Here is a 14704-nt window from a genome sequence, read left to right on the forward strand (position 1 = left end):
ACCATGTCCCCTGCTGCATTATCTGTCGGATACAGCCCATTTATGATTCAAAATCACACACACACACACACACACACACACACACACACACACACACACACACACACACACTCCTTCCATAGCTGTTTGGTACATTCCCTACCATTCCTTTGATCTTTAGCACAGGGTCATAAATAATGCCCTAAATACGTTCTTATCATTAAACACTATCATATAAAGCTTTAACTACTGTCAATAATTAATGCCTTAGATTTAAACTGTTAAATACTGTTTACTGGTTCAAACTGACACATATACAGAATCTTATCTATCCGTTTACTATTTCAGTCATTTAGCTATTTGTGCATTGTTATACCTATTTTTGACTCCAACCCCACCGCGACACATTTTCCAGTCAGGTCATAAATTTGCCAAAGGCCTATGGGTAATTATGCATTTATGCTGTTAAAGACGATTGGCAGCTGGTGTGATTGGAGACAAGCATTATTTCAGTCGTGGAAGTGATCTTTGGGAAGGTTAGAGGAGCGCTTCGCCAGCTTGAACATGGAGTTGACAAGAGTGGTCATCTCAGCTCTCTTTCTGCTGGTGGCATTTGGATTGTCTAGTGCCAAAGGTAAGAAAAAAAGAAGACCTGTTTTGTGAACTAGTCGGTGTGCTCACTTCAGTTACATTACATTACATTACATGTCATTTAGCTGACGCTTTTATCCAAAGCGACTTCCAGTTAAGTGCTTTCAACCCTGAAGGTGCAAACACCAGACAACAATAGTAAGTGCAAGTACATTAGCTTTAAATAAGCAAAACTACAAACTACACTTCAGTGATGCACACATTTTACATACATTTTTATCTTTATTTGTATTATTCTTCAGCTTCTTCTTCTGCTGGACTTTGTTTGTGAGGTTTAACATCCTTATACTTGTTCTGGAAACTTCCATCTCGTACTCTTTCAACTTATAGTTCAACTGCTTTCATCTCTTAGTCTTTAACTGACAATGCAACTGCTTTCACCACCAACAAATCAACTAACAGTGCAACTGCATTTATCATTTTCTCTTCAACTGACATTTCAGCAGTTTCAATGCTTATACCTTGATGGACACTTCAAACCCTTTCAGGTCTTGGATCTTCACCTTTGAACCACAACTGCCATTGTTCATACACAATCTATTCCAACAGCTTGCATTACACTTCGGCCAACACATTGACTTTCCTTCAGCACTTCCACTTGAACAGCTATTTCAACTTCTTTCAGCATTTGTATTTCGACTGCCGCCTCAACTACAACTTTAGTATTTCAACTATTTCAAATGTTTCAACTGTACATTTTCAGTAGTGAAGGTACATAAATTGCACATAGTTTTTTTGTTTTCCAACTGTTTCCTCCTTACACACAAACCAGCAAGTTTTTCCTTCGGATCACAAAGGCCTGAAAATGTTGAGCTTGATGTATGATCCTCACCTTTCTATTTTTCCGTGTGCTTTTTAAAATTTAATCACCACCTATTCAGCGCTTATTTTCTCCTCTAACTTTGTGTTGTCTTTTACCCTCATTTTGGTTTTCCTTTTCCTCCTTAAGGATTCCTCAGCTTCCACCTTTCCTTTCATCCTTTACAATCCTTTACTCTTTTTGTGCACTTCCCTACCCACTCGTTTTGTAAGGGGCTTCCAAACTTTTCAAATCAGCACACTCAGTACTTGTGGTGTTGTGTAACTAGCTGCTGATCAGCATTTACTGCTTGTTAGTGGACTACTGTATCAAACTACCTGTTACAGCACAATGAGAGCATGTCAGGGACATATGACAGCTACAAACAAACATGCTAATACACACACATTCAAGTCCCAAAGGGCCTAAACAAAGAGCAGTCATCTGTTTTTTTTTTTTAAATTTCTGATCACATTGATCTTTGCAGGATGCAACCAAATACATAATACATTTAAGTTTGAAGTTTGTTCAAAGAAGAGTTGCACCTGTAGTGAGAATTGCGATTCCCCAAAAAGCATGTTGTGCTTTAATCGGCAGCTTTTGTTCTGTACTTGATCATCTTTTGGTTATTATACTGTAAAACCTACAAAGCATAAAGAGCATACCAATTACACAATTAACACCACTACTATTATTTCTGCACTGAAACCAGTCTGATCTGTGTCTTCGCCTGTAGTTGAAGAGGAGAACCCGGAGTTCTGGAGGTCACAAGCCCGGAAGACTTTGCAGTCAGCGTTGGACAGGAAGCTCAACACCAATGTGGCCAAGAACATCCTGTTTTTCCTCGGAGATGGTAGGTTACACAACACTCTAATAACACTAAACAGTCTTGGCTGGCTGAAAAGGTAAGATAAGGAGAATCAGGAACCAGTGTCTGACCTACCACTTTAAATACTTTGTAATTTTGGTCCTGGTCTACGCTGTTTCCTGTCTGTTTCATCAATGTGCAGTGCAAACAAATATTTCACACACAACAAGAAGATGTGGCTAAGTACAACGATACTTTAATCTTTACAGCAGGAACAAACTGCAGAGAGACATTTCAGTTATTGTATTGTATAATTATTGTAGAGGAAGTTATGAGTTTATCGAGGCTGGAATTAATAATGTGTGTGTGTGTGTGTGTGTGTGTGTGTGTGTGTGTGTGTATATCAGGTATGGGAATCACAACGTACACAGCGTCTCGTATCCTCAAGGGACAGCTGGAGAACCAGACAGGAGAGGAGACAGTGATGACCATGGACACCTTCCCTAACGTGGGACTTGCTAAGGCACGCAAGCACACACGCACACACACACACACACACACACACATTCCATTCAATGCACACAAATATGTAAATGCCCAGTACATTGATATATATGCATTAATATAATCCAAGAGAGTTGTTTGCTGTGCCAACTATAGGTCACCCATGGGTGCTATCGCAAGTTTGTCATATTGTCAAATAACAAGTCAATTGTAAGTATATAGCCCAAATTGACATTTTTGTGTGTGTGTGCGCAGACCTACAGTGTGGACTTCCAGATTCCAGACAGTGCAGCCACAGCCACAGCGTATCTGTGTGGAGTGAAAACCAACCTGAACACTATCGGAGTTAGTGCAGCGGCTCGCAACGGAGTCTGCAAGACTCAGAAGGGCAACGAGGTCACGTCCATCCTGAAGTGGGCCAAAGATGCGGGTAAGACTAGTGCGCAATAGACTGTGCATAGAAGCAAAAATAAACTCCTTCAAAACAAGACACCACAAGAAGAATACAGGCTAAAACATCACCATTGTGTTTTTATTATAGAAGATGCCACACACTGGAAAAGTATGTGTCTATAATTCCCCCAGTTTGGTAACATTTTAACCTCCTATTAAGCATTCATAAGCACTATAAAAACATTTTATAAATGGTTAATAAATCACTATAAAGTAATTGCAAGCAGCGACATTGTATTTGACACCAATTATAACTGCCCTGTGAAGCTATGAACAGAAAATGAATGATGTGTGCACAACAGCATAACATGAACAAATCCTTACAGTGTGTTAAAACAACAAATCCTCCCAACCATACGACTATATAAGTCATTTATTCCTATCCTCTGATACGACCCACGGGAGTGTTTATAAAGTAGCGCTCCTAGCGGTGGCAGGAAATTATGACCAACAGTAGCATTTTCCGTCCTTATCCTTATATCTAAACCAGAGAACGTAACTGTCACAGGTTTAAACACCTCGTTAATGTTTGGTGTGGTTACGTTTAGGCACATAAACTACTCAGTTAAGTTTAGAAAAGGATTGTGGTGTGAGTTACAATTAGTGCATTTGTTACGTTGCTTCACTTCTGGTAACACACGTGACTCAGAATGTGACGTAGTTCCGTTTGAGCTTAAAGATTAATTCATGACCTTATAAATGGTAGTTTGACAAAAAACTCAAGGTCCACCTTTTAGATTATTTCCGGGGTTTTTAGTCGCATCTCCTTCAGCGGATGGTGTTTGCTAAGTTGTAATGGGAGAAGTACAGAGGAGTTATAGTTGTTAACAAATACATCAATAATCACTTTAAAATGTACTTACATCTACAACCACATTGTGTGTTATAAACCATTTTAACGTTTGTAATGCCTAGAGCGGGTTGAAATAAAGGGTTGCTTACATTTATGTATGTGAATGATTTAAAAATGAGTGTTGATCAACTGCAGCAAAGTCACTGTTTTACGAAGGCTCAAAGGAGGCAACTCCTTTATTAAGTAATTGTTTTACCAGTCAGGCCATTATGCTAAATGTCAAATGTAAAATAGAATATGCTAATACAACAACTACTGCACTTGTGATAGTGGTAATTTCCTGCTAATGTAAATAAACTCAAATATAGTGCATACTGCCATGGCTGACAATTCTGAAGGGATAATGCAGCAGGATGTCTTCAAACGGTGCTGTGATTGAAGTAACAAATGGGATTTTGTGACACTTTGTCGGAGAGCAGGCAGATACCTGACACACAGCCCTGCCGTGTCACACTTTAGTTCTGGCTCCTGACAAAAGAAAATCCCTCAGGTCTTACACAGCCTCAGCAAAACCCGATTTTACCGCCAAGCGCTCTGCTGTGAGCCGCAGTGTCCCGTCAGAGCGGTATCAGGGACCACCAGGTAACTGAAAGCGATAGCAGCCTGCAGCCGCAGGTTACACTGCAAGGCAATGTGCTTCAAAGGGAAGCACCTTGATTCTTATCATGTTCCTGTGATACCAACGGCCATACATTTCTCATAACACACACACACACACACACACACACACACACACACACACACACACACACACACACACACACACACACACACACAGCGCACCATGGCCCTGACCATGGCCCTGACCATGACCCTGACCCCAGCACAGCACTTGGAGACTCAGGTGTGTGAATTTGTGCATGTGTTATATAGTACAAGGAAGTTATTTTAAGTATGTGTCATATAATCACCTTTTAGAAATGATCTTCATAGCAAAGTCCTCAAATGGTTCTACTAAATTATATTGATGGAAAGGACTATTTAAACCAACAAAAACCGCTACACAAAAATGAATGTTTATTTTTTGGGACTTTTCTCAAATCTGAAACTGAAATAAACTCTCTTCAGCTGTTTAATTAAAAATATGAAAAGGGACTTCACTTCTTTGTTGAAATTCTAATTGCAAACCACATTTACCATTATTTTCTTGAATAAATTATTTTAAAATGTCAACATATTGAATGCCCTTCACAAATACCCAGAGCCCATGATTACATGTTCAGTCAGTCCAAAATGCAAAGATATTCAGTTTACTACCATGGAATACTGAAAGAACAAGAAAATATTCACATTTGAGAGCCTATAAACAGATACTTGTGCCATGCACTTTTGCTTGAAAAATAGCATAAGCAATTAAAGTGATAGATCATTAAATTGAAATTCTTGATAACATCCCAAGGAGTCACCCAAGATACCAAATATATTTCTAAAAGGATGCATAAAACAATACCATTCATGTGGTGCAGATATACAAATTGCAGTCTGGGTTTAAATATTTACTCAGTGGCATTATATTATCACAGCTTTAATGGGAAATTCAAAGTGTTGGTAGGAACAAACAGATAAAGCATATACTGTCCATGTGTCAATCAGTATAGTAATTAGAAACGGTGTAACTGTGAAGCTGTTTAAAGCCACTATGTTAAGATTTGAATTATATACAGTATTAACTAGAAGGGCACTCATAGAGCGCAGACTCCCGCCAAGGCATGCCCTATCTCACAATTTTAATGCAGTGGGAAACAAATTTCCGATTATTCCAACACCAAATGAATGCAGCACAAATGCAAATTCTAACGAAAGTGAAAGTGAAAAAAAACATTGTGTATCCACCCCCTTATTATTATGATCCGCTCCAAATTTAATGGGTTCTTCCTTGGCCTAAGTTACACCCGTCCACCAAGTTTCATGAAAATCGGGGCTTTGTAGTTTTTCTGTTATCCTGCTGACAGACGAACAAACGAACGGACATACCGAACCAAAAACATCCTTAGTGAATGTAAATGTGAATGTAATTATATATATATTTGTATAGATGTTTGAGACAATCCCAGTGAAAATTGGTGCAGTCTGTATGTTGCTTCCAGCTTCTCAGTGTCTCTGGAGTGCATTGCTGTCTTCCACAGTGTCTTTTTTATAATGCCACTGGGGGGCTTTAACGGTGATTTAAAGAGCAATGTTGGGCATCAAGGTGGTTAAAAGGGCAAAAGTGTATGTTCTACCCCATACCTTAACATAACTGTAATATGCAGTATCTGCAGGGGGTTGAGAAAGTTTTTCATTAATTGCTCAAACTTTTCCAAACATTCAGCAAACTCATTCATATATTACACAAACATACAGCAGAGTGCATATTTTGTACATAATAGGCCTATACATCCACTATGCATTAAGCATGAAACAAATCAATCTTCTAGGCAAGTCTGTCGGCATTGTAACAACAACGCGGGTGCAACATGCCACCCCAGCAGCCAGCTACGCCCACAGCGCCAGCAGGAAGTGGTACAGTGACGCTGACATGCCTGATGCCGCCAAGATGGACGGCTGCACCGACATCGCCTCCCAGCTCCTCAAAAACACTGACATAGATGTGAGGTTCTCCATAACACAGATCATTCTCATTTGTTTTCAACAATTGTATTCTGTTTTAGAATGGTTAATTACATTGAAATGTGTGTGTGTTTGTGCTTGTGTGTGTGTTCCCAGGTCATCATTGGTGGTGGTAGAAAGTACATGACCCCTAAGGGCACAAAAGATCCCGAATACCCCAGGGATTACTCCTCTAGGGGCAAAAGAAAAGACGGACGCAACCTCATTGATGAGTGGCAGAGCATGAAAATTGGAAAGGTAACACTTGTTTAACCAGACACAGTAACCAAGAAAACAGCCTTAATTATAGCAACAGCTTCTTTCAGAACTTTTCAACTTGCTGCAAGGAAACTATAAAAGACTGATGGGTGTTAACGTCAGTGACAGCATTCGAATTTTGCATTGATGCCAGACTTTCGTTCCACTTATATTCAAGTTTATGGGGCGCGCATGGCAAGTTGTGATTAACAACAACCACAAATACTACTCAGTGTGTGCATTTTTATGTCCTGACACAGGTAGCCCACTACGTGTGGAATAAAACAGATTTCAATGCTGTTGACCCTGAAACCACTGACTACCTCATGGGTGAGTTTGTATTTATTTTATTTATTTACCTCCCTTTGCCCTATTATGCTTTTTTCTGCAGCAGAGCAGTATATGAAGGCAAAGCATTCCCATCAGGCCCTTGAAGAACACAACATTGATAGCCTTGTAGTGTCCTTGATTTACTCAGCAGCTTATTTATTTCATCTTGTATCAGCGATGTCAGTCTTGAACGTTTTATCTCAAACTACGGTACCTGACCTACATAATATTTTCAAGGTGCAAAAACATTCACAGCGTGAGCCATTTAGGAAATCTATGGACAGTGCAAGGTTCACTGTTGTTATATAGTATGTTTACTATTTATAGATGATGTCATGATGACATCATTTTGCTGTTATTTTCCTACTATTATGATGTAGTTATTCATTGTATTCACTGACTTTTTTGGAAGATAACACACTACCAGCAGCTCTTAAACCCCCAAATGACCAAAACTGTTTTTAGTTTAATCTGTTTTATATGTAGTTTCCAGTCCTTATGCTAAGCTAAGATAACTGGCTGCTGGCCCCAACTTCATATTAAAGGTACAGACATATGAGTGGTATTGATCTTCTCATTTAACTCTTGTCAGGAAAATTGTAGAACTAGAATGGCACTCAGAGAGCGCAGACCTCCGCCAAGACCAATGGTGCATTCCTGTGCTCTTTGGATAGTCCTATATTCAGAGTTGAGCTTTAAGTTGTAATGTGGAAACATCATGGACGCTACAAACAAGATGTGTTGTATTTTATTGCTGTGATTAAACAACACATTGATTGGTTTCCAGTATTTGTGTGAACGAAGAGCAAAGGAATTGGATCAGGTTAGCCATGAAATATGATTATACCCACACAACATGAATGCAGCACAAATGGCCTATCTTGGAATGTTAACGAAGGTAAGAAATAATTTGTGTGTCTGCCTCGTGATTCAAGTCCGCTCCAAAATTGAATGGGTTCTTCCTTGGCCCATGCTTCACCCTTCCACCAAGTGTCATGCAAATTGGGCGAGTACTTTCTCCGTAATCCTGCTGACAAACAAACAAACAAACAAACAGACTTACCGAGCCGGAAACATAACCTCCTTGGCGGAGGAAATTCCCTTAACTTTATCTTGTAAAGGAATTCTAACCAACCAGCATACACTGACAGCAGAAAAAGTGGCCCTGCTCCAAGTGTAACCCACTTGTGTCCAAATGTTCAAATCATGGTTATTCCTGTGCTACTCTTTGCCTTCACCGGTATAAATTTGAAAGGTATTCAGTTATTTGTGGTGTGTGGTGGCGTGGAGGAAATGTCGAGATTCAGTCATCATGCTGGACTGAGTGCTCACTTGTGTAGAGACTTTGTATTTTAGGCTCACACACTGTGGTTTATCACTTCATGTGTGCTGAAAATAGCAGTAGTAGGAGGAAGATGGGGCTTTTCTTTCTGCTGCACCTCCACTGTAGGCTGATAAAACTGATGTATTGTACTTCTTACATAAAAATGATTTGGTCTGTCCTTCTCTCCCCGAGCTCTGTTTGAACCTGGTGATCTGCACTTTGAGACGGAAAGGGACCCAAACATGGACCCGTCCATTGTAGAGACTACAGAAAAGGCTATCCGCATCCTCCAGAAAAACCCTAAAGGCTTCTTCCTGCTAGTGGAAGGTGAGGACGGCAGCTTTACCCACCTTCCATACACCCCCATCACTTAATCCTTTAAAGGTTGGATAATAAAATCTGCAGAGAGGTGACGGTTCTGCTAAAAATAAGGAAAAAACACATTGATGCTCTAGGTGGATCAATTGAATCATTGATCCTGTTATAATTACAAAGGGCCCCCAGGTGACAATTAAAGGAATACACTGGTAATTGTTGTGGTTTGCTAAAACATCAATATGTGTTTACATTTATATTATAGCGACTTTAGCCCTGATATTGAGTTTGTTTGCGTGGTAGTGCCATAGCGACAACCTCCAGAATACATCACATTGGAGAACAGTGCATACCTGCAGTGGATCTGGTGACTTGACATTGATTCTGCATACAGCTCAATGAGTTTGCCGCAGTGTGTGCTAGTGGAGTGTGGTTGGCTGACGTGTTTCTGTTCCACCCGGCTGCCTCACCGGCCTCCTCATCCATCTCTTCTTTAATCTGAGGCAGCCGCCTGGGGACTCCATGGTGCTACTGAGTGTCTTCACAATGACTTTAAAATAACAAGCAAATGTATAAATAGAAGCAGGCATATGGTGCACCCAATCATTGACAGCTCACTGAGACCACAACTTATTAACCAGCCTGCCTCACTTTCCAATACAGCTGCCAGCTGGTGGAGAGGACAGGAGCGGAAAACAAAAACAAAAAAACATCAGCTTTATCCCCTAGCTTGATCTAAAATTCTTTGCAAGAGAAAGTAGGTCCCCTTCCCAAATGTTTTGTTTTATTCCAAGAGACATTTTTCAAGTAGTCTGCTCAGCGCTAACAATGTAAGGGCTCAACTATACAGCTATACAGTCTTGACAGCTCTTTAAATACATTTCACTGTCCTCTTCAGTGATTTATCACACTTTCAAGACAAGTCCAGTCACAGGTCTCAAGTCATCCAAGACAAGTCAGAGTCAAATCTCAAAATAATCAATGGCATGTTGGTGACAAGTCACCAGTCAAGACAAGTCAGAACCAACTTTTGAGTCATAGTAAAGTATTTGTTGTCAAAGTCAATGGATACAATTCAAAGTCTTGTCCAGGTTTGAGTCAAGTGAATGGATACAAATCAAATAAGTCTTGATAGTTGTTTTCTTATTCATTTTTCATTCACAGTTTTCACTAGGTCAAAATTTTAGACTTTAAATCTCAAGTCAAGTCTTTAGGCAGTCCAATCTCAAAACAATTTACAGCAGTTAAGTCTCAAATCCTAATCTTTGGGATTTAATTCTGACTCAAGTTTCAAGTCTACAGCTCTACTATGTTTACTTTTTGCTGGACCCAGTGGCTGAGTCACATTATTTTCTTTTACTTCTGAGTAAAATAAATCTTTGTCTTACTGAGTCAGCCTAATTAAATACAGATACGTGAAAAAATGAACCAGTGGTTTCTGGTTACATTTTCCAAAACCAAGCACTTTTTCTTACTTTTGAATGAAGAGAATGAATCAATTGTCCTTTCTGTCACTTAAAGTACCTACCAAGCAGTACCAGAAGCCATTACTTTCCCTTCCCTCCTCATTAACCCCTCCCTGTCTCTGTGGTCAGGTGGGCGTATTGACCAGGCTCACCATTCTGGCCGGGCGTACATGGCACTCCATGAGACGGTTGCTTTTGACTACGCCATCGCCAAGGGCCTTGAACTCACCAAAGAGCATGAAACTCTAACTATAGTGATGGCTGACCACTCCCACTCTGTTACCTTCAATGGATATCCATTCCGAGGGCAGAGCATTCTGGGTAATTATGAACTGTCTTCCTGTATTACTCTCTTTCTAAAATGCATAGATTGATGTGGTACTGCCAGCGTGTGAAATCAGCTCACTGTTTTTTTTTTTTACGTATGACAAGAGAGTTCTGAGTTTTGACGCAGGAGACATTCTCCCCTATTCCTCCTTTTCCTCCCATCCATTCCCCCCTCCAGGTGTGTTTATATCCCATGAAAATAGACACCCAAGGTGGCATTTTGTGCTTGTTATGTGTGTGTTTTGTGTGTGTATGTGATGCCTGCTTCCTCTCAGCTTCAGTGTGCCTCTGCCACCAGCAGCTTGACATTTCCTCTGCTTTCTCTCCCCTGCAATTACAGCCTGGGTAAACACATAAGCTGGTAGCCTTTCTATTTCAGTCCCTTGCTTTCTCCTCGTCTCTCTTCCTTCTGATTGTCCCTGACCATCGACATTGACCATCTCTCTCTATCTCTCTTATATAATTCTCCCTAAGTTCTCCTCGCTCTATCAGTCTTTCTCGCCTGTTAATCTCCCTTTGGTGCGTATCTGTATTGACCTTACTTACTCCTTACCTCTATTCCTTCAACTCTCTGTTCTTTCTCCATCACTGTTCCCTGTCCTTTACTTGGAGGCGTAAAACCCGGGCTGAACCTAACACATTCATGGAGCGAGAGAGGATGTTATTAAGGCTTAAACTGATTTACTGGTTGGCCTGTATTGTAGTAGATGTCAGTGTTTTATATAATGGATCAAAGCACATTGTATGTATTCATGCTTTTACACAGAAGAAATTTTGACATGTCACAATAGGAAAAGCACAAGTGCAAATAATAAAACTAACGATGGCTTTCATGGGTCCTGGTATTGTGCGTACTTATTACTATAAATATGGTGTACGTTATTGTCGCTACACAAATAATTACGCTAAGCCTGGTAAAAAGAGTGTACCTAAACAGCTGTAGCTAAATATAAAGATGTGTATGTTTTTTAAAATGATGTGAAAATATTGGGGAACAGTAATGTAGTTATTGGGTCCATTTTACAATCAAAGCTGACGTTGAAAAAGAATGTTGTGCCACACGTAGTTTGGTTCCTGCTCATTACATTGCTATTGTGAAAGGAAATATAGGCTAAGCCTTTTGGGATGTCTGTACCCCGAAAGGCTTTAATATGTACAGGGTAATTACTTGTGGTGTAATTTCTTTCTAGGTCTCTCTTAAACGCTAAATTTGTTACCTCCTTACTCCATGTACTTCTCCCCTACCAGTAGTACTCAGAAGGTTTTTCATTGGTACGAAACATTTACAGTGGAATTTATAAAGTAATATAAAGTGTAATGAGGACTTTTCCTTGTTTGGTTTTCAATGAAGAATTTTAGTGTCTCCTAAAAGGTCTTAAATGCTGCTTCAGAGGCGTTTACACCCAGTACAGAAAACAATCCTAGGGAAAACAATGATATTTGGGGGATTTTCTGGCTTCTGGCTTGAAAATATTCACATGGGTTATGTTATGTAGTGGTGTTCCCAGCTTTCTACACTGTTTTCAGTCATATCCTTATTTTAGCCTCCTCCTCCTCCTCCTCCCAGCAGTGTACCAGTGCAGCAGTGATTAATGTGCTTGTGAAACTCTGAGCTCTCCATTAGCAGGGAGACTCGCCAGGCTAATGGCTAAACCGGAGAGAAACACTCAACAAGCTCCTCCTGCAGCACCCTAGGGATCCAGAGACTCCTCCTCTGTGTGTGTGTGTGTGTGTGTGTGTGTGTGTGTGTGTGTGCGCGCCTATGTGTTCATGTGTTTAGCACTTTGAGGCAGAGAGAAAAAACATAAAAATAAGAAAGATAAATCGAAGTTAATGTTTGATGGTCTCTCTGGATTTTCAAGGTAAATCTCCACTGTGGGCTACAGATGTGCTGCCTTACACCACACTAATGTACGGCAACGGACCCGGACACAAAATCACCAACGGCAAGCGTCCAGACATCCGTGATGTCAACACTAGTAAGACACGCTCAATGTTTCTTTGTTTTTTTTTCCCACGAGAATATCACAGACTTCAGTTGATCAAACACTCCTTAAACAGTCAGTAATTAATAGTTACTTTCTATCTATCTATCTATCTATCTATCTATCTATCTATCTATCTATCTATCTTTCTATCTATCAAGGACAAACAGGTGGAAACACGCAGTGGGAGAGAGAAAACTATTTCAAAACAACTGGAATGACCTTTACATTTGAGATCCATGTCCAATAATACAGTGTGACCTTTCCTTATAATATAATCAGGTGTACTTTTTGTCTCTCACTGACATTTTACTAATTTCATTTGCATTATTTTTTTATAAACCAAGAAAGAAAATGATCACTTCAGGTAATATGACAACACAATTCAATAGATAGGAGTGTAACTGTTGCAGTAAGAAATGAATACTGAAAGTAGTATGTATAAAAGTACTGCTCTTTTTACTTTCCCCACATGGATGATTAGAATTTCACATCATCTTTTCAGCATCTGTAAGAAATATTCAGTCACACTTTAGTTAAAGCTGCATTAGTGGATTTAGTTTGGCCACTTGGGGGCAGCGCAAGAAGTTGTAGGCTAAATGCAATATTTCTGTCTCTTTTCTAGAAAATAAAGACTACGTCCAGCTGGCTGCCGTCCCCATGCAGTCGGCCACCCACAGCGGGGAGGATGTGGCAGTGCTTGCCCGCGGACCTATGGCCCACCTCTTCCAGGGCATCCAGGAGCAGAACTACATCGCCCATGCCATGGCCTACGCCGCCTGCGTGGGCGCCGACATTAGGCACTGCCAGGGGCAAACTGAAGCACCTGCGGTTCACACCACCTTCACCAACGATAAGAATGGAGCCGGGGCGGCTTGTGGCTTGCCAGCTCTGCTCAGTAGCCTCCTCAGTGCACTGCTGGCACTTGTCGTGCTGATGTAGGTCCCTTTTCCTTAGTGAATCCTATTGATCTCACTCCACTTGTCAGGGAGGTCAGAGGTCCGGGTCATAGGAGGAGTGAGCAGGGATTTGCTCAAGGTAGTTTCAGCAGGATCAGAGTTCTGTTGTTAAGACTTAAGGCTTCCGGTAAGTCAGAGAAATAAAGGTGTTCCAACTGCAGCCAGCTTCAAATCTGTTTTATTTTCTCTATGATTCTTTCACTCTCACTTGTAAAGCACTTTGGATTGCCAATGTGTATGAATTGTGCTATATAAGTAAACTTGCCTTGGCTGAAGCAGTCCAAATAGAGAATTGGGTTGTCTTTTTTTAATATAAAGTGTTCTATAGCTTACATACAAACAATGTATATGTCATGTATTGACATTTATGGCTTTCTTTCTGCTGGTTGCTTGGCAACCTCACGGTGACTGATGTTGGCAAAAAATTGTTCCAGCGCATAAATCCCTGTAAAATCACAGCTTCTTTTTATGTACAGATTAAAAAAAGAAGATATTTCACCTTAGTGAGCTTTAGAGGTGCTGGCAGGTGGCTGTTTTTTTAAATTTTTTTTGGAGAGAGCCAGACTAGCCTATGTCCTGACTTCCAGTCTTCATGCTAAAATAGGCTAATCTCCTGTTGGCTCTGGCTTCATATTTATCAAACACACATGAGAGTGGTATCAATCTAAATCTCATGAGGAGCAAAAAAATGCATTTCCCCAAAATGTCGAACTATCCCTTTTAGCTGCGTTTATATTTGAAAGATTGTCAGTATACATTACTTGTAATGTGTTCAGTAACAGCACATGACAGACCATATTTGTATGATTAAATACATTTTAATATGTAAAACGACACAGGATGCTGATATTGTCTCTGCCAATGACATTTTAGTCTATAAAACTGAAATTATCCAACCTTTGATGCATGATGAGTGTAGAAAGGACTCTATTGCTTTGATCCTCTCCAATATCCGCAGTGCTAATTGAGGCTCCCGGCGACTTCGTTTGATGACATTACTACAGCAGTCCATTAATAATGCAAAATATTTAAAGATCACCTATTTTTATCTTTGGGTGACAGATTGTAGTAATTATTTTGGACATCTGCTGGGGTTTGGACTTT

The 14704-nt window shown here is 40.2% G+C and overlaps 1 protein-coding gene across 1 annotated transcript; it reads left to right on the forward strand.

Moving 5' to 3' along the window:
• Positions 1-507: 507 nt before the first annotated feature.
• Positions 508-13714, forward strand: alp3 (alkaline phosphatase 3). The gene is made up of 11 exons (XM_031283517.2): positions 508-613; positions 2166-2282; positions 2645-2760; positions 2997-3171; positions 6465-6637; positions 6754-6894; positions 7155-7224; positions 8741-8875; positions 10459-10650; positions 12519-12635; positions 13267-13714. The coding sequence occupies exons 1-11, from the start codon at positions 544-546 to the stop codon at positions 13581-13583; spliced, it is 1623 nt and encodes a 540-aa protein (XP_031139377.1). The 5' UTR covers positions 508-543; the 3' UTR covers positions 13584-13714.
• Positions 13715-14704: the final 990 nt, after the last annotated feature.

The sequence above is a fragment of the Sander lucioperca genome, chromosome 5, assembly GCF_008315115.2.
Source record: "Sander lucioperca isolate FBNREF2018 chromosome 5, SLUC_FBN_1.2, whole genome shotgun sequence".
In the NCBI taxonomy this organism is placed as follows: domain Eukaryota; kingdom Metazoa; phylum Chordata; class Actinopteri; order Perciformes; family Percidae; genus Sander; species Sander lucioperca.

What these genes read in the sequence shown, in the direction of transcription:
- alp3 (XM_031283517.2), top strand. Translation starts at nt 544, where the DNA reads ATGGAGTTGACAAGAGTGGTCATCTCAGCTCTCTTTCTGCTGGTGGCA. An exon ending in CCTGTTTTTCCTCGGAGATG is followed by an intron (nt 2,283 to 2,644) that starts GTAGGTTACACA and finishes TGTGTATATCAG; the next exon opens with GTATGGGAATCACAACGTAC. An exon ending in GAAGTGGGCCAAAGATGCGG is followed by an intron (nt 3,172 to 6,464) that starts GTAAGACTAGTG and finishes TCAATCTTCTAG; the next exon opens with GCAAGTCTGTCGGCATTGTA.